The 20,434-nt window shown below is 41.3% G+C and overlaps 1 protein-coding gene across 2 annotated transcripts; it reads left to right on the plus strand.

Annotated features, from left to right (window-relative positions):
- Positions 1-862: 862 nt before the first annotated feature.
- camlg (calcium modulating ligand) lies at positions 863-11,454 on the plus strand. 2 transcript variants are annotated; one of them, XM_060936033.1, is made up of 4 exons: positions 863-1,143; positions 9,533-9,954; positions 10,089-10,154; positions 10,555-11,454. In XM_060936033.1, the coding sequence occupies exons 1-4, from the start codon at positions 996-998 to the stop codon at positions 10,744-10,746; spliced, it is 828 nt and encodes a 275-aa protein (XP_060792016.1). In that variant the 5' UTR covers positions 863-995; the 3' UTR covers positions 10,747-11,454. The 2 variants fall into 2 exon arrangements, with proteins under 2 accessions (XP_060792016.1, XP_060792017.1); XM_060936034.1 differs by having other exon boundaries at positions 9,536-9,954.
- The last annotated feature ends 8,980 nt before the right edge of the window (positions 11,455-20,434 follow it).

Genomic DNA, 20,434 nt, shown 5'->3' on the forward strand with positions numbered 1-20,434 from the left:
ATCTGATAGCGAAACACACACTGTGTTCTTGTCCTGGGATGAGCTCTTCTCTGCTCTGCCTCCTTAAGTAGGGCGCGGTTACTGGGAAAACACACAAAACACAGGTTAATTACCGTCAGGTGTAATGATCCTGTCACAGACCGGCGCTTGACCACGCCCCCGCTGCCACAATGTGTTTTTAAAAAAATTATTTTTTTTCTATCAATACCTAGCCATGACCTTGAAATCAGATCCATTGATAACAGTCACAAATAGTGTTCAGTGTTTGTTGTTACAGCCAAACACAATACACCGATTAGGCATTTTGTATCACAGAATATTAATACATCACTTCATAGTGTTTTGAGTGTTCAAAACTATCCACGAACTGAATAAATCCACAAAATCCGCAATGTAAACAACTCTGGTAAACGCACGCTATAGAGAAAACATGGGGACAGGCCAGCATCACCCAAGGGAGGTTACTGGTATGACGTCACACATAAGCTGACCTAGTTAACGGCTGGCTGCCTAAATTTGGCTGTGCGCGTCAACTTTAAATGCTTGTAGCGGGCGCATCGTGACACTGAGATCGCAGGAAACCGAGGAGCTTGAATAACCCACCAAACCTGACATTTTGACACATGATATAGCCTGATTGCTGAAATTACCGCACGACGCCTTTAATATATCTCATACCTTTATTATTTTCGACAATAAAACTAAATAAAACAATAACATTGTTATACTTGAGATCACGATGAGGAAAATCACGCTAGACTGACTTTCTGTAAACACAGTAACACAATATATTTAAAACATTGCTAATGCTTTGGTAAATATAACCAGACAGCAACTACGTTTGGTGTGATGACATCATCACTGTGCGCCCTGAACAAAGCACCATTTATTGTAGTGCAGGACGTTGCGCTGGTGAATTGTATTGAAGTGGTAAAAGACACGAGTTTGTTCAATAAGGATTTAATAAATACGAAAACGAAGTGTGTGTTAGCAGGATGGAGGCTGAGAGCTCGACGCTGGAGGACAGAGGAGTGAGCGCGGCTCAGAGACGAGCAGAAATCCGCCGCAGGAAGCTCTTAATGAATTCCGAGCAGAGGATGAACAGAATAGTGGGCTTTAATAAAAATGACGGAGAAAACAGCGGTGAGAAATAAACATTATACTTTTCGTATTTACTTTAGTTAGCAGTTTAATATGCGCTCGGACCTCGGTTCCGGTGCTGTTATTGTGAACAGAGGATCAGGCCGTGTTTATGCGTTATACACTAGACAGGGGAATAAATAATTAAAGTCAGAATTAGAATTGGAATCAAGTTTATTGCCAAGACTGTTCTCACATACAGTGTCTTACAAAAATATTCATTCTCCTTGGTGTTTGTCCTGTTTTGTCGCAAAAGAAAGAAAGCACAACTTTATTCATCACACACTTGTGAAATTCCTCTCTGTATTTAACCCATCTGAAGCAGTGAACACACACACATACCCAGAGCAATGGGCAGCCATGCTAACAGCACCCAGGGAGCAGTTGGGAGTTAGGTGCCTCGTTCAAGGGCACCTCAGCCCAAGGCCATCCCATATTAACCAAACCTGCATGTCTTTGGACTGTGGGTGAAACCAGAGCACCCAGAAGAAACCCATGCAGAGAACATGCAAACTCCACACAGAATGGCTCCCGCCGGCTGCTGGGCTCGAACCCAGAACCTTCTTGCTGTCAGGTGACCGTGCTAACCACTTACACCACCCTGCTACCCATTACAAGCTGGAATTAAAATGGATTTTTGGGAGGTTAGCACCATTTGATTTATCCAACAGATAGATAGAGAGATTCCTGCACAGTTTACCTGGGGTCGACTGTGCAGGAAAATGGGGGCTGCGATAGTGAGGTGAGAAAGAGAGTGCAGGCAGGGTGGAGCAGTTGGAGAAGGATTTCGGGAGTCATTTGTGATAGGAAAGTCCCAGAAAACGTGAAAGGTAAGTAGTCAGACCAGCTGTGATGTATGGATTGGAGACAGTACCCTTAACGAAGAGACAGGAGGCAAAGATGGAGGTGGCGGAGTTGAGGATGTTAAGGTTTGCGATGGGAGGTTGGACAGGATAAGGAACGAGCACATCAGAGGGAGAGCGCATGTGGAGAGCTTGGGAATTAAGCTAAGAGAGATGAGACTGAGATGGTATGGGCACGTCCTGAGAAGAGATGCAGAGCATGTTGGAAGGAGAATGTTGAGGATGGAGCTGCCAGGCAAATGAAAATGAGGAAGGCCAAAGAGGAGATACATGGATGTGGTGAGAGAGGGCATGAAAGTGGCAGGTGTGGTAGAGAAGGATGCTGAAGACAGGGAGCAACGGAGACGAAAGATCCACTGTGGCGACCCCTAATTGGGAGCAGCCAGAAGAAGAAGAAGAGATGGATAGAAAGATTCTTTATTGTCATTGCACATTACTATACAACGAAAAATGTTTGAGGGCTCAGATCACAGCAGCATATCAATAAAATAATATACATAAGCTTTTAAAAAGCAGCATATTGGCATATAAGCAGCAGTATAAATTGCAGTCTGTAATTATTCAATATAGCCAAACACAGTAAGGTGCAGAGTGAGAGTCCAAGTCAGGATCAGGCCTCCAGCAGAGCTTTTACAGCCCTGGGGAAGAAGTTATTTTGGTGTCTTGCTGTTCGTGACTTTATGATCCTAAGTCTGCCAGAGGGAAGGGTGTCAAAAAGACATTGTCCAGGGTGAGTGCAGTCAGTCCTAATCTTTGTGGCTCTGTTTCTCAGCCTGGCAGAGTAGATCTGTTCCAGGGATTGGAGAGTGGTACCGTTGATTTTTAGATGCAGTCCTGATGAGCCGCTGCAGATTTTTCCTCTCGTCTGAGGTGCAGCTGGAGAACCACACTATGCATCCATAGCTCAGAACACTTTGTATGGTACGCTGGTAGAAGTTGGTGAGGAGCTTCTGTGAGAGCTCAATTTTCCTCAGGGATCGCAGGAGGAAGAGTCTCTGCTGGGCCTTCTTCACCACCTCTCTGGTGTTCACGCCCCATGTCAGGTCCTCTGAGAGGTGAACACCGAGGTAGTTGAAGCTCCCCACATGTTCCACCTCCTCTCCAGAGATCACCAGGCTGGCATTTGTTTTAACCGGTCGTTTTCTGAAGTTAATGACAAGCTCCTACAACATGCCTACAACTTTAAAGGTGAAATGGTTGTTTTATTGTAACACAATAAGATGAAGAAAAAAACCAAACAAAACAGAAATCTGGATCCCCACCCCCAAGTCAGTCAATACTTTGTAGAGCCACCTTTTGCTGCAATTACAGCTGCAAATCTCTTGTGGTATGTCTCGATTAGCTCAGCACATCTAGCCACTGAGATTTTTGCCCATTCCTCAAGGCAAAAGTGCTCCAACTCCTTCAAGTTAAATGGGTTGCGTTGGTGTACAGCAATCTTCAAGTGATGCCACAGATTCTCCATTGGATTGAGGTCTGGGCTTTGATTAGGTTACTCCAAGGCATTTGAATGTTTCTCTTTAAACCACTCCAGTGTAGCTTTAGCAGTATGTTTAGGGTCATTGTCCTGCTGCTAGCCTCAGTGCCAGGCATTGCCCGATTTGCCCAACCAAGAAGTTCGGGCAGATTGGCTCGCTTCAGGCGCATGTGCGTGTTCTTAAAGTGGTGCATATAGTGTTTACCGTCCCCATATCAAGTAACATCTGTGACCTGGGATTCTCAGCACGTGCGCACACAGAAAGAGTGAGCGAGAGAGATACGTTTGTGGGTAATTATATGGATCTGTGATGCCTGCTGGAAGAGAAGAGCAGGGAGGATTGGGAATCGAACGGCTGTCGTTTGTTTACACCCGATACCAAAACTTGTAGCGTCCTAGCAACCATCGCAAAGATGCGGAAAAAAAGCCCAGAAACACTCTATTTACCCAGGCAAAAACGATACAGGATTTATCTTGTAGTGTCCTGATCCCCAGATCTTTAACCCAGCCATGTATAAAAAGTTGTACACCTCCATGCTTTTCCAGGTTTTCATCTGTGTGTCCGTGTAGAGTGGTGCTTGAAAGTTTGTGAACCCTTAAGAATTTTCTATATTTCTGCGTAAATATGACCTAAAACATCAGTTTTTCACACAAGTCCTAAAAGTAGATAAAGAGAACCCAGTTAAACAAACGAGACAAAAATATTATACTTGGTCATTTATTTATTGAGGAAAATGATCCAATATTACATATGTGAGTAGTAAAAGTATGTGAACTTCTAGGATTAGCAGTTAATTTGAAGGTGAAATTAGTCAGGTGTTTTCAATCAATGGGATGACGATCAGGTGTGAGTGGGCACCCTGTTTTATTTAAAGAACAGGGATCTATCAAAGTCCGATCTTCACAACACGTTTGTGGAAGTGTATCATGGCACGAACAAAGGAGATTTCTGAGGACCTCAGAAAAAGCATTGTTGATGCTTATCAGGCTGGAAAAGGTTACAAACCCATCTCTAAAGAGTTTGGACTCCACCAATCCACAGTCAGATTGTGTACAAATGGAGGAAATTCAAGGCCATTGTTACCCTCCCCAGGAGTGGTCGACCAACAAAGATCACTCCAAGAGCAAGGCATGTAATAGTTGGCGAGGTCACAAAGGACCCCAGTGGAACTTCTAAGCAACTGAAGGCCTCTCTCACATTGGCTAATGTTCATGAGTCCACCATCAGGAGAACATTGAACAACAGTGGTATGCATGGCAGGGTTGCAAGGAGAAAGCCACTGCTCTCCAAAAAGAACATTGCTGCTCATCTGCAGTTTGCTAAAGATCATGTGGACAAGCCAGAAGGCTATTGGAAAAATGTTTTGTGGACGGATGAGACCAAAATAGAACTTTTTGGTTTAAATGAGAAGCATTATGGGCGGCACGGTGGCGTAGTGGTTAGTGCTGTCGCCTCACAGCAAGAAGGTCCGGGTTCGAGCCGCGTGGCCGGTGAGGGCCTTTCTATGTGGAGTTTGCATGTTCTCCCCGTGTCCACGTGGGTTTCCTCCGGGTGCTCCGGTTTCCCCCACAGTCCAAAGACATGCAGGTTAGGTTAACTGGTGTCTCTAAATTGACCGTAGGTGTGAATGTGAGTGCGAATGGTTGTCTGTGTCCATGTGTCAGCCCTGTGATGACCTGGCGACTTGTCCAGGGTGTACCCTGCCTTTCGCCTGTAGTCAGCTGGGATAGGCTTCAGCTTGCCTGCGACCCTGTAGAACAGGATAAAGTGGCTAGAGATAATGAGATGAGATGAGATGAGAAGCATTATGTTTGGAGAAAGGAAAACACTGCATTCCAGCATAAGAACCTTATCCAAACATGGTGGTGGTAGTATCATGGTTTGGGCCTGTTTTGCTGCATCTGGGCCAGGACGGCTTGCCATCACTGATGGAACAATGAATTCTGAATTATACCAGCGAACTGTAAAGGAAAATGTCAGGACATCTGTCCATGAACTGAATCTCAAGAGAAGGTGGGTCATGCAGCAAGACAACGACCCTAAGCACACAAGTTGTTCTACCAAAGAATGGTTAAAGAAGAATAAAGTTAATGTTTTGGAATGGTCAAGTCAAAGTCCTGACCTTAATCCAATCGAAATGTTGTGGAAGGACCTGAAGTGAGCAGTTCATGTGAGGAAACCTACCAACATCCCAGAGTTGAAGCTGTTCTGTACAGATGAATGGGCTAAAATTCCTCCAAGCCGGTGTGCAGGACTGATCAACAGTTACCGGAAACGTTTAGCTGCAGTTATTGCTGCACAAGGGAGTCACACCAGATACTGAAAGCAAAGGTTTTGCCACTCACAGTTATGTAATATTGCATCATTTTCCTCAATAAATAAATGACCAAGTATAATATTTTTATCTCATTTGTTTAACTGGGTTCTCTTTATCTACTTTTAGGACTTTGTGTGAAAATCTGATGATGATGATTTAGGTCTTATTTATGCAGAACTATAGAAAGTTCTAAAGGGTTCACAAACTTTCAAGCACTACTGTAGAATGATGTCTGCAGCACCAGGTAGTTTGAGATGTCAGGGGACTCAACGGATGGATAATTTTCCAACTCATAATGAATGAATAATTTTATTTAAACACGATAAGTTGGTCAGCAGAGCTGGTGGGGTCGTACATGTACAGATACGAATAATTACAAATACAAAAGACTAAAATATACATAATATTTTGAACCCCCCCTTAAAATCTGTTGTTAATTATCTTCACATTATTGTCTTTGTATTTAGTTACAGCTACAATATGATCAAATTTTATTCTACTCGTCAAATTTAGGTGGTAAATTTTTCTTTCATAGGAAAAATTCTTCTTAGCGTGTAAGGATCTAATCCCATTGATTGGTTTCTGTATCCACTTCTTTTGAGTGTACTTTTTGGTTTTAATAATCTGCTTGTTTGCTGTACACAAACATGGCAATAAGTTCTTGTGTTAATTGATCAGACTCCACTTTCGGATCATTAATCCCTTTTGACTGAGAATGCCCTGCTTGCATGGTTTGGCTTCTGGCACATCCATACAGTTTTAAGTACAATACCTACAATCTAAAAAAAATTTTTAATTGCATTTATTTAAATTCCTATCTGTAACAGGGAGTGATGTTGCATCCCATTAATACACTTTACAGTAGATTATTAGATTCTAATAGAATAGATGAGCCAAAATAATTGGAGATCTTTTTTTAACAGGCCCCGACTCAGTACATGTATGAATAGATGGGCCTTAAAGCAGAAAAGGTTGAGAACCTGCTCTACAGGGCCGGATCTTGATGCATATAATGCTGAGAGGGCAGTCCACCTATGGTGAACGGCAGTCACAATTTGCAGAGGCTGCACAGGAAGCTGATGTAGATGAGGAGGACAGGCTGTTTAATTTCCTCCTAAATGCAATGGAAAACTGAATAAGACAGTAACTGCAGTACAGACTCTTGTTTCATAATGCTTTTAGTTTTATAATTCATCTTTGCAATATTGTTAGTGCCATGTGATGACCTGGCGACTTGTCCAGGGTGTACCCTGCCTTTCACCCGTAGTCAGCTGGGATAGGCTCCAGCTTGCCTGCGACCCTGTAGAACAGGATAAAGTGGCTAGAGATAATGAGATGAGATGAGAATATTGTTAGTCATTGTTATAGGCAAAACAAAGTGTGTTTTGTGTCCTAAACTCTATATAAAAAGATGCATTATATACTCATACCATATGTAAGTCTTACATATATTAATTTATGTTTCATGTTTTCAGGGCTTGTCTTCTTGTTCTGTTGCAGAAATAAATTTTTTTTAAAATAATAAAAAAACCTACTTTTGTCTAAATAACTCAATTATACCCCTAGAAAACATATCAGTATTGCCTTGAACCGTGTACTTGAAAACTTGCCAAAATACAGAAAAATTTTAGGGCAAAAGGAAATTCAAGGGGGGGGGGGGTTGAGGCCATTTGCCCTGCAGGTGTCAAAAGTTAATGTTGAGGCCTGTGCTGGAATGTGAACCTCTGGCTGACTCAAACAGGTTTTCCTCTAGAATTGCCCTGTATTTAGTGCCAACCAGCTTTCCTGTCCCTGCAGATGAAAAACATTCCCACAGCATGATGCTACTACCACCATGCTTCACTGTAGGAATGGTGTTCTCTGGGTGTTGGGTTTGTGCCACACATGGCATTTCCCATGATGGCCAAAAAGATAAATTTTAGTTTCATTTGACCAGAGAATCTTCTTCCATGTGTTTGGGGAGTCAGCCACATGCTGTTGGGCAAACTCCAAATATGTTTTCTTAAGCAATTACTTTTTTCTGGCCACTCTTCCATAAAGCCCCACTCTGTGGAGTGTATGGCTTAAAGTGGTCCTATGGACAGATACTACCATCTCCGCTGTGGATCTTTGCAGCTCCTTCAGTGTTATCTTTGATGTCTTTGTTTCATCTCTGATTAATGCACTCCTTGCCCAGTCTGTGAGTTTTAGTGGGCGGCCTTCTCTTGTCAGGTTTGTAGTGGTGCCATATTCTTTCCATTTTACTATAATGGATTTAATGGTGCTCCCTGGGATATTCAAAGTTTGGAATTTTTTTTTCTGACCCAACCCTGATCTATACAGTTTTTTCATCTTAATTATCGTTTGTGTCACAATAAAAAAACAAAAACAATTTGCACGTTTAAAGTGGTAGGCATGTTGTGTAAATCAAATGGTACTAACCCCCCAAAAATCCTTTTTAATTCCAGCTTGTAATGCAACAAAACAGGACAAACACAATACTTTTGCAAGACACTATACAAGGAATTTGCTTTGGTGATTGGTGCTTGAACAGTGAAAATAAAATTTAGCAAAGACAAAAGTATAGCTATATACATAGAATAAAAAATTAGTCTAAAATATAGAAATGTGAAAAGTGGTCATATTTAAGGGGTATGTGCATTAGTTGTTTTGAAGTCCAAGCTGTACAGTATGTTCTGGAAGGTGCAAAAATGGGTCACATGATGAAACTGGAGAAGAGTCGTGATGTGTGTGTGAGAGGAAGAGAATACGTGCAATGGGTTAAATAAGTAGCCAAGCTGTGCAGTGTGTGCCAGAATGTGCAATAAAAGTTCACAGAATGAAGATGCATGACGTGACCTTGAAATGTGCAAAATCGCAGTTCAGAGACAAAGTGCATTAATGTCGCAGATTGAAGGTGTAAGGTTAGTCAGTGGGGGGGGGTCTCTGACCTTATTGATGAGGCCAGCTGCAGTGGGGGAAAAAGCTGGCCTTATGACCTGAGGTTTTGGTTTTAATGGACCGCAACCTCCTACCAGAGTGGAGTGATTCCAAAAGTTTGTGTCCGGGGCGAGAGGGGTTGGCCACAATCCTTTCTGCTCTCCTCAGGGTCCTGGACTCATACAAGTCCTGAAGAGACAGAAGGTTGCAGCCAATCATCCTCTCAGCAGAATGAATGATGCACTGCAATCTGCCCTTGTCCCTGGCAGTGATGGAGGAGGTGAGGATGGACTAGATGATGATAGTGGTGTAAAAGTGCACCATCATTGCCTTTGGCAGATCAAACTTCTTTAGCTGCAACAGGAAGTACATCCTCTGCTGTGCTTTCTTGGTGAGAGAGAGCAGGTGTTCATCCTTGACCTGGGAGGATTTTGCTATCTTGAGCGCTCTCTTGGTGGCATCATCAGGATTCAAACTATCATCTCCAGATGATAGGGCAGACACTTTTCTGTTGTGCTACCCAGGAGCCCCTTGCAGACTAGCCCAAAAACCACCACCTGCAGACTTGATTTTCCCATTTACAGCTTTGTTCCAGAACTACCTCAATTTGGGTGAAGAACCTGTGACCCATTTGGGTTTCACTGCTTGCTCGTTATAAGTGTAAATGCACAATTTTAAATAAATAATGAGAAACCCCTATGTATTGCATTCTGTATAAAATAAGACATTTTGAATTTTAGCTGCCTACTTCCTTACTTCACTGGAGAGCAAATCTTCAATCAGTTCTCTCCCCCCCCCCCCCCCCTTCTTTCCAGAAGCCCGGCGTGTGACAGAGCCACGATTCCACTTGGACTTGGATAGGAATGAGTGTTTCTCCTCCTCTGTGTCCACTAAAAGGGTGTCCCCATTTGTCTCAGAGACTCGGAGTGAGGGATTGGTGATGGATGAGAGAAGGGAGGAGGAGGAGGAGGAGGGGGAGGAAATGGAGCGAGGGGTTCGGCTCAGGCCACGGGGGGAGACGTCGAGTGAAGAGCACTCTCGTTCCCCTCGCAGGGGCCTGAACACCTACTTGTCTCGCTTTGATGATGCAATCAAGCTGCGGGGTCAACTGACCAATGAAAAGGCATCTCAGGAGAGCGGCGCAGACGTGGACGTATTTGACTCATTTCAGCTTTTCCGGCTACTTGGCAGCGTGGTGTTGGCTGTGTGTGTACGCATATTTGTCTGTCATTACCTGGTGAGAGTGACACTGAAACACATTTGCACCCTTTATTAGATAATTGACTAATTATCTGATCAGTTGTTTAATTGATTTTCATCAACTGCCTAATTTGTGCTTTCTCTCTCTCCCTCTCTTTTTTTTTTTAATAGTCCATATTTGCACCCTTTCTCACCCTGGAGCTCGCCTACATGGGTTTATACAAATACTTCCCAAAGGTGAGTCAGACAGACAGACATCAATGGCCAGACAGCCAGCCCTGATGGACACACTGAAAATGATGGACAGAAACACAGAGACAACAATAACAGACTGTCAGAGACAGGCATACAGACAGACAGTGATGTTAATTTTATGGATCAGGGCTGTTCATGGTGAAGGTCATGAGCTTGTGTTCAGGAGGTTGTGAGTTTAAGTCCCAGTACTGCCAGAAACACTGTTAAACAATTAATACTGTATAAAGGCATCTGTTAAATACACGTAGAGCAGAATAAACACTAGTACAGGCACTGCAGTAATTGCGTTAATGTGCTGGGTTAGTTGTCACTGTGTGAGGGAACTTTGTCCCACTGTATAAATGTTCTGCTCTGACGGTGCCCTCTTTGTGTCCATATCCAGGTGGACAGGAAGATGAAGACGACAGTGCTGTCTGCAGCGCTGCTCCTCTCAGGGATTCCAGCTGAAGTGATTAGTCGCTCGGCAGAAACCTACAGGACGATGGGAGATGTTTTTTCTGATCTCTGCGTTTACTTTTTCACCTTCATCACTTGCCACGAGATCATCACTGCTTTCTCTTCTCAGTCCTCCTAAATAATACACATGCGCATGCTTTATACAACCCCACACATGCCTCATACAAGACACACGCTTCATACACAGCATGTTTATTCAAATTAACTGCAGTATTCCATTCCTGCTTTCACTGCTTCCCCTTGGTTTAGTCCCTCTGGTGAGTTTAAGCGCTGTTCTGTTACTTTATCGGTCATTTGCCTTTTGAAGCTGTTTACGAAGGAACTTTTAACAGACGTGAGTCATGTGATTGAATTTTAATCCTCCATCTTTATTGCTGGAGGTCCACTACTGTTTGATGCTAATGAATTAGCAGGCTAGTTAATTAACAATTTAGCTAGTCAGCAAACTGTACAGAAACTGTGTGAGGCTTCAGTACAAATGTTCTCACTACAGTGTGTGTTTGTGAGCATGTGCTCAACATCCACACACACACATTGCACACTTCTTAGTAATGCTGTTGATGTGCGCTTAAGAGTTATGGGAGGAAAAAATGTGATGGTGTTTGCTGAAATGTGATTTCAACTGTTAAGTGTCAGTGTTTTGCTCCTCTGTCTGTTGCTGGCTTATTGGTGATTTTTGTTTTTAACTTGGTCATTTGTTATTTATCGTGCTTTCTTTTATGTAATTATTTCTTTGTAACAAACACTGCTACCTGTTACTGCAGAATTAATGTTCATTATAAGACAATGTGTGAACAATGAACTTCAATAAACAGTCATACGGAAATTTTAGTCTGCTTTGTTTGAAATGCATACATGCTGGAATAGATCCTACTATCAAAAAAGCCACCCTAGAAAATACAATTTGTTTATTACAATTAAAATTAAACTACATATATGGATTACATTCTCTGTAATTAAACAACTAATTTATGAATATCAAGGGGGTAAAGTGCTACCTGACTGGCTGGTGAATGGCTTTGGTTTCACTGCATTGTTTGATGGGGGGGAGAATCAGCATCAGAAGTTGATAGCTATTAACAAGCCGAAGCCCAACCCTAACCTAATATACAGTACCAGACAACAGTTTGTTCACACCTCCCTAATTCAATGTTTTTTCTTTATTTTTTATTAATTAAAAGACACTTCATGTCTTAAAGTAATGATGGACTGTCATTTCTCTACTTAGTTGGAGTGGCTCTTGATATAATTATGGATTACTGCAGTTGTGGAATCAGGCTATTTACTTTATTATTTACTGTTTGATCTCAGACCCATTAAGAAGGCAAGAAATTGCACTAATTAACTTTTGACAAGGCATACCTGTTAATTGAAAAGCATTCCAGGTGACCACCTCATGAAGCTGGTTAAGATGATGCCAATAGTGTACAAAGCATCATCGAGGTAAACACTGGCTACTCTGAAGAATCTAAAATATGAAACATATTGTTAAACACTTTTTTTTGTTTACCAGCATAATTCCACAAATGCTCAATGTGTTATTGCATAGTTTTTATGTCTTCAGTATTGCTCTACAATGTAGAAAATAGTCAAAATACAGAAAAAACTACCAGTAGGTGTGTCCAAAATTTTGACTGGTCCTGTATGTGCTCTCTGAGATGGGGTTCCCAAATATAAGCAACATGGTGGAACCTTAAAGGAACAGTCCACCGTACTTCCATAATGAAATATGCTCTTATCTGAATTGAGACGAGCTGCTCCGTACCTCTCCGAGCTTTGTGCGACCTCCCAGTCAGTCAGACGCGCTGTCACTCCTGTTAGCAATGTAGCTAGGCTCAGCATGGCCAATGGTATTTTTTGGGGCTGTAGTTAGATGCGACCAAACTCTTCCGCGTTTTTCCTGTTTACATAGGTTTATATGACCAGTGACATGAAACAAGTTCAGTTACACAAATTGAAACGTAGCGATTTTCTATGCTATGGAAAGTCCGCACTATAATGACAGGCGTACTAACACCTTCTGCGCGCTTCAACAGCGCATTGATACTGAGCTCTGTATCAATGCGCTGTCGAAGCGCGCAGAAGGTGTTAGTACGCCTGTCATTATAGTGCGGACTTTCCATAGCATAGAAAATCGCTACGTTTCAATTTGTGTAACTGAACTTGTTTCATGTCACTGGTCATATAAACCTATGTAAACAGGAAAAACGCGGAAGAGTTTGGTCGCATCTAACTACAGCCCCCAAAAATACCATTGGCCATGCTGAGCCTAGCTACATTGCTAACAGGAGTGACAGCGCGTCTGACTGACTGGGATGTCGCGCAAAGCTCGGAGAGGTACGGAGCAGCTCGTCTCAATTCAGATAAGAGCATATTTCATTATGGAAGTACGGTGGACTGTTCCTTTAAGACCCTGCCACCCTGTGAAAAAGAAATTCACTTGCAAACCTGGATCCTACCAATCAAACTTAAAATGTCTAAAACTATCATATTCCAGGAAAGAGCCAGGTTTCAGGGATACACAAAACAGAAATGTGTCAAGAATATTTGATTTTTAAAAGTGCATTCAACACCCTGTAAAGAAATAACATTTTATGGGTTTATCATCAGTAATGGGCGGCATGGTGGTGTAGTGGTTAGTGCTGTCGCCTCACAGCAAGAAGGTCCGGGTTCGAGCCCCGTGACCTGCGAGGGCCTTTCTGTGCGGAGTTTGCATGTTCTCCTCGTGCCCGTGTGGGTTTCCTCCGGGTGCTCCGGTTTCCCCCACAGTCCAAAGACATGCAGGTTAGGTTAACTGGTGACTCTAAATTGACCGTAGGTGTGAATGTGAGTGTGAATGGTTGTCTGTGTCTATGTGTCAGCCCTGTGATGACCTGGCGACTTGTCCAGGGTGTACCCTGCCTTTGCCTGTAGTCAGCTGGGATAGGCTCCAGCTTGCCTGTGACCCTGTAGAACAGGATAAAGTGGCTAGAGATAATGAGATGAGATCAGTAATAGATTATACTTTTTACGCACTGCAGTCACTCTACACTGACTCAAATGAAGTCTGGAGGTCAGTTTAAATTTTTACCAAAAATGTACTCCACCTTCAAAGTGGACTTAAGTAATGATGATGTGTTAAATAAGAGATTACACTAGCTATTAAACATCCTGCTTTAAAACAACACTAGGACAAAATTTGAATCTAAAAACCGATACACATACTGAAAGGGCTTAAATTAAGAGCAGAGCTCCTCCTGCACATGAAACATGCACAGAGAAGAATATGGTAATCCATCAACCTGATTTTTGATGACTTGGCTGTACGACATCCGTATGTATGAATGTGTACCACCACAGAGAACCCAACCGTAAGTGCAAGGCAACATATCTCAAACATTTGACCACCAGACAACGAAATATATCTTTATTTCCAAAAAGTAGATGAGTTTTTATCCAGTGCTTATTTTTAAATTGCTTTTTTAAAAATAATGTTGGATTATTTACAGTCACATTTTATGGAAAATATTCACAATAGTTTCATATAAAATTAGTTAAAACAATTTGATTAGTCCACTAGCTTGTTAGACAATTGACAGTTTCTGTCATATAAGGGGGTGGCGTGGTGGTTAGCACTGTCGCCTCACAGCAAGAAGGTTCTGGGTTTGAGCCCAGCCTTTCTGTGTGGAGTTTGCATGTTCTCCCCATATCTGTGTGGGTTTCCTCCGGGTGCTCCGGTTTCCCCCCACAGTCCAAAGACATGCAGGTTAGGTTAACTGGTGGCTCTAAATTGACCGTAGGTGTGAATATGAATGTGAATTGTTGTTTGTTTATCTCCATGCATCAGCCCTGCGATGATCTGGTGACTTCTCCAGGGTGTACCCCGCCTCTTGCCCATCGTCAGCTGGGATAGGTTCCAGCTTGCCCGCGACCCTGTACAGGATAAGCGGTTAAGGATAATGGATGGATGTCACGTAAGGGCGGTAGATGGATGTTAGTGCAGGAAGAGTATCATTGAAAGCATGCTAGCAAACAGATCCAAAATGTAGACAGAGTCAAAAATCAGGCAGTGGTCCAGTGAGGTACAGACTGGATATCAGAGAGAATACAATACTCATAATCCAAAAACACAAACATGGTCAAAACCAGAAAATGATACAAAATACAAGGCTTTCGCAAAGTCTGTGTGTTACTGAGAGTCCTTATATGTACAGTGGTGCTTGAAAGTTTGTGAACCCTTTAGAATTTTCTATATTTCTGCATAAATATGACCTAAAAAATCATCAGATTTAAACATAAGTCCTAAAAGTAGATAAAGAGAACCCAGTTAAACAAATAAGACAAAAACAGTATATTGGTCATTTATTTATTGAGGAAAATGAACCAATATTACATATCTGTGAGTGGCAAAAGTATGTGAGCCTCTAGGATTAGCAGTTAACTTGAAGGTGAAATTAGAGTCAGGTGTTTTCAATCAATGGGATGACAATCAGGTGTGAGTGGGCACCCTGTTTGATTTAAAGAACAGGGCTCTATCAAAGTCTGATCTTCACAACACATGTTTGTGGAAGTGTATCATGGCACGAACAAAGGAGATCTCTGAGGACCTCAAAAAAAGTGTTGTTGATGCTCATCAGACTGGAAAAGATTACAAACCCATCTCTAAAGAGTTTGGACTTCACCAATCCACAGTCAGACAGATTGTGTACAAATGGAGGAAATTCAAGACCATTCTTACCCTCCCCAGAAGTGGTCGACCAACAAAGATCACTCCAAGAGCAAGGCGTGTAATAGTTGGCGAGGTCACAAAGGACCCCAGGGTAACTTCTAAGCAACTGAAGGCCTCTCTCACATTGGCTAATGTTAATGTTCATGAGTCCACCATCAGGAGAACACTGAACAACAGTGGTGTGCATGGCAGGGTTGCAAGGAGAAAGCCACTGCTCTCCAAAAAGAACATTGCTGCTCGTCTGCAGTTTGCTAAAGATCACGTGGACAAGCCAGAAGGCTATTGGAAAAATGTTTTGTGGATGGATGAGACCAAAATAGAACTTTTTGGTTTAAATGAGAAGCGTTATGTTTGGAGAAAGGAAAACATTGCATTCCAGCATAAAAACCTTATCCCATCTGTGAAACAGGGTGGTGGTAGTATCATGGTTTGGGCCTGTTTTGCTGCATCTGGGCCAGGACGGCTTGCCATCATTGATGGAACAACAAATTCTGAATTATACCAGCAAATTCTAAAGGAAAATGTCAGGACATCTGTCCATGAACTGAATGTCAAGAGAAGGTGGGTCATGCAGCAAGCCAACGACCCTAAGCACACAAGTCATTCTACCAAAGAATGGTTAAAGAAGAAGAAGAAAGTTAATGTTTTGGAATGGCCAAGTCAAAGTCCTGACCTTAATCCAATCGAAATGTTGTGGAAGGACCTGAAGTGAGCAGTTCATGTGAGGAAACCCACCAACATCCCAGAGTTGAAGCTGTTCTGTACGGAGGAATGGGCTAAAATTCCACCAAGCCGGTGTGAAGAATTGATCAACAGTTACCGGAAACGTTTAGCTGCAGTTATTGCTGCACAAGGGGGTCACACCAGATACTGAAAGCAAAGGTTTATATACTTTTGCCACTTACTGATATGTAATATTGGATCATTTTCCTCAATAAATAAATGACCAAATATAATATTTTTGTCTCATTTGTTTAACTGGGTTCTCTTTATCTACTTTTAGGACTTGTGTGAAAATCTGATGATGTTTTAGGTCATATTTATGCAGAAATATAAATTCTAAAGGGTTCACAAACTTTCACGCACCACTGTATATGCTGCTCAGAATTCACTCAGGTTGTAACTTCAAGTCTGTTCACTTGGTATTTTCCATTCAAGCTTGATTGATTTTGCCAATTCATTTTAGTTTTGATTTATAAGGTAAACATTTATAGACAAGTATTCATCATCTTGTCCAGACTTTTATATTATTTCAGCCCTGCAAGTCTTGGAATGTGTAACGTGATTATCACTTTGTTATGTCTACAGGCTACACATTTTATACCTAGTAATAACTGTCTTATCCAACAGCCCTGCAATGATTCCTATCTTCATGAAGATCAGAATGTAAAACAAACAAACAAACAAACAAACAAACAAACAAACACCTTAATTATATTAATGAGAGTAGGGGTCTAAGCATAGCACAGTACAATTTAACAGCACCAAACACTACAGCCTCCAGAATGACCACATAGTTAACTCAACCTCTCTAAAACAAACACTGAACATTATAACCTTCATGAGGGTAGGATTTATTGCAGGACTGTATTAGTTTTACAACTAGCTAGCTGTACCCAAACTGGCAACAGAATATATTTTAACAGTATAATCTCCTTTTACTATGCTGAAAATACATATGGGTACACTAGAGATCGTTTTCTAGTGAACACTGATACTGCATGAAAGAAAGCTCTCCCTTAAGTGTGAATTTCATAACACTAGGGGAGCCCATTTTTACTCTAAAACCTTAGCTTAATTTTGAAGACATCCATAAGTGAACATCATATGAAACACTTGTTGAATAAAGTAAGAGGAGATGATTAAATGATTAATATGTCACTTGTTTTATGATTTGCATTTATTCTACACCCTACAATAATTATGGTACTATTCAAAACTTGCAGCAAGAAGCTGAATGAGATATGAGCAAAAGAAGACACAAAGTTTGATTAATTATTCCTCACTGACACAATCAGGCTCTGATGACACCAGGACAGTTCATACTTTTCCAGACTCAATAAAAATTAAAAGTATTTTCTTCCTGGGTAACTCTGACAAAAAAAAGATTAATAATAATCCAGGATAAACAATGAATGTGCTGACTTACATCCCGGAGTTTCAGAAACCTGGAGTTATCCTCATGCAGATATGCAGGGAGCGCAGGGAGGACAGCAGCACGTCTGACAACTTGTCCCTTGAGTGTGAGAACATATTCTTGCTTCACTTCAACAGTATAGCCAAACAATCCTATACATCGCAAGAAAAAGCCCTCTCATGACTGCAGAGATGAGAGTTCTAACATAATCCACTGTAGTATCTTCATCAAGCACCAAGAAGCATAACCAAATCACCTGGAGATCATAAACGCTGAAGAGCTGATCCAAAGCTTCAGCTACTTTCCCTGTGCGAGCAGCTTTCTTCCTGAACAAGCTCTGAAGACAGGGGGCATGTCGATCCAACACGGCATAGAAGTGGTTCTTCTGGTTTGTGTTTATAATCCTGTGAAACTCTGTGCAAATCTGCAAAAATATAAAATTACTTTTTAAGTCAGAGTATAGTGTATATATGTGCCCTGTAGAAAATTAAAAGTAGGATAAACAGCAATGAATTGCGCTACACGACTGAACCGTAATGGCAAAACACAGACATGGTACTATAAATGCTTGTCAAATTTGGGAAAAACATGCAGATCCTTACACTACAACAGCATATACCAAGTTTTATGTAAATCTGAGTTATCACTGACACAGCCAAACAAAGGTGTACTATGGAAAATATTTTTACCTGTGACTCTATTTTAAGGGCAGGCCAGCATTCCAGGATCTCTCCAACAGGCAGGTAATCATTTATGATTTCTTTGTGCCTCAAGGCAAAGGTAGTCTCCATTAACTTTGCAGTCATGGGAAGGTTTTGTCAGTCTTCTTAGCTACAATCAATATTGCATGTGCAGTGTTTCCCCCAGAGTTTACAGTGGTGCTTGAAAGTTTGTAATATAGACACCAAGCCATTTTATGTGTTATATGGTGTATTCTGAGCATTTCCTGCAAGTAAAAAATTGATCTCAATAAGTAAATATTTGACTAATCTTGGTCTTCATTTTGCCATATAAAATACCTATCAACAGTTTTCTATTTTAAAATGAAAGATCCATGTAAAATACCTTGAAATATCTAATAAGTGCCTATTTTATCTCTTAATCAAAATAAAAGTAAAAAAATGTGTAAATAACAATTTAAAGAAATGTTAATAAAAGAAAACTTTGATGTGCCTTTCAAAATGACTTTATAATAAGTCTATCAGAAATTTAGTAATTTCTGTATTTAGTATTTCTTGTATTATGTCCTGGCTTTTTTCAAGAATCTGTCACAATGTCTCTTGTCTACAGAGCAAAAGTTTAAAAAAACTAATGTTTCTTATCTAATATATTATTTACATCTTTTCTTTTACTTCTGGCTCCGTCTATTCCTCTTTGCATCACTCCCAGCTATTTCTTTCAATTCATCTTTCAGTAAGGCTATTAGTTATTAGTTCTATAGTATTTGCATTCCTCTATTAAAGCTATTTACAAAATGTTCATAGTCTGTCAAACAGCATCTAATGAAAGTCTTTTAATTTTCTTTTCTTTAACATCTCTTTCAGTTTTGCAAACTTGTTCTTTTTCATCTTTTCCTTCAGTCTGTCTGTGTGTTCTTTTCTAGCCCTCTTTGCATCTCTCTCAAACACCTCCTTAGCTTTCCTTTTTGATGGCATCTTAACTATGTCTGATCTTACACCCTGTAAGTACAAAATTCATGTATGCGGTGCCAGGTCACGCAATAGCTATTTTTAGCTCTGTCATGCACTCCTGAGCAGTGTTGCCAGATACTGCTGACGTTTTCCAGCCCAAAATATGTTCAAAACCCACCAAAATGCACTTGAAACCGCCCAACAGGGTGGGAAACCGCCCAATCTGGCAACACTGCTGAGTCGCAGTCAAGATGTGTTCCACGCTCAGCTGGCATAAAACTCCGTGAGTCAGGTGTTCTGTAAAGTTATCCTATCTCTTGGATTTGTCCTACCAAGCCTACTGCGCATGCGCAGAACACATGACGTCATATCTTGGAATTTGGACCGAGTTTCGTCCTACCGATCAGCTGGGCTATTTCACGCATTTGCCGATTTTTATGTTTTGTGCGTATTGGTCGAGTCTTTGGCCGAGTCAAATAATTTGTAATGACTTGTTTTGAATAATAAAACAGTCTGTATGAGAACTTGCTAATTCTGTCACGTAGTGGGCACTGTGCAGTCAAAGTTATGACGGGGCATCGTTTCGTTTGTTTATAAATACTGTATTTTATACGTTTCTGAATTGCAAATATGCCTACATTGTAATTATTGAATATAGCTTATTTGGTTGAGTAAATCAAACAATTTGAATGTAATATTAAAAAAAACAGCGTCAAAACAGCTGGAAGCTTGAGGTAGGATTTTCCTGACAAGCAGCACGGCTCGGCAGACGAGTCAGTTGAATTTTCCTACCCTCCTGGATTTTGCGCATGCGCAGTAGGCTTGGTAGGACAAATCCAAGAGGTAGAATAACTTTACAGAACACCGGCTGTATTGAGCCGCCGGTCTCGTGCAAGGCGATTAAAACCGACTAGACCTCCCCCAATGATTTTTAGTGCAAAAATAGACGTTTTGTGAAGATATTTTTTGCAACAGAATCCGCGGAATTCTGCGAATCCGCGGAAATTTCACAGCCCTGTATTGCACATTTCTCCCCCAAATCAACACATTTTGAAATGAAATAAAATAATCGCAACTTCATGAGAGCCCAGTTCTGGGCCCTCCCCATTCCTGGGCCTGGGACAACATACCCATTTGTAGAGCTGTGGTCAAAAAATCGATCCACGATTCGATATCGATTCACGCGAAAAAAAACACGATATCGATCCAACAACATGTGAATCGATTTCTTCCAGGTGCCTATAACACTATTTTCTCGAACGCGCAAGGGACTATTTTCTCCAACGCGCAAGGAGCACTATAAAAGCGGGTGCCGGCAAAACGAAACTTA

Source organism: Neoarius graeffei, chromosome 12 (assembly GCF_027579695.1).
Source record: "Neoarius graeffei isolate fNeoGra1 chromosome 12, fNeoGra1.pri, whole genome shotgun sequence".
In the NCBI taxonomy this organism is placed as follows: Eukaryota; Metazoa; Chordata; class Actinopteri; order Siluriformes; family Ariidae; genus Neoarius; species Neoarius graeffei.

Excerpts from the sequence above, each read along its gene's own strand:
- camlg (XM_060936033.1), top strand. The coding sequence starts at position 996 with ATGGAGGCTGAGAGCTCGACGCTGGAGGACAGAGGAGTGAGCGCGGCT. Across the intron at positions 1,144-9,532 it reads AAATGACGGAGAAAACAGCG|AAGCCCGGCGTGTGACAGAG; the intron begins GTGAGAAATAAA and ends CCTTCTTTCCAG. Across the intron at positions 10,155-10,554 it reads TATACAAATACTTCCCAAAG|GTGGACAGGAAGATGAAGAC; the intron begins GTGAGTCAGACA and ends GTCCATATCCAG.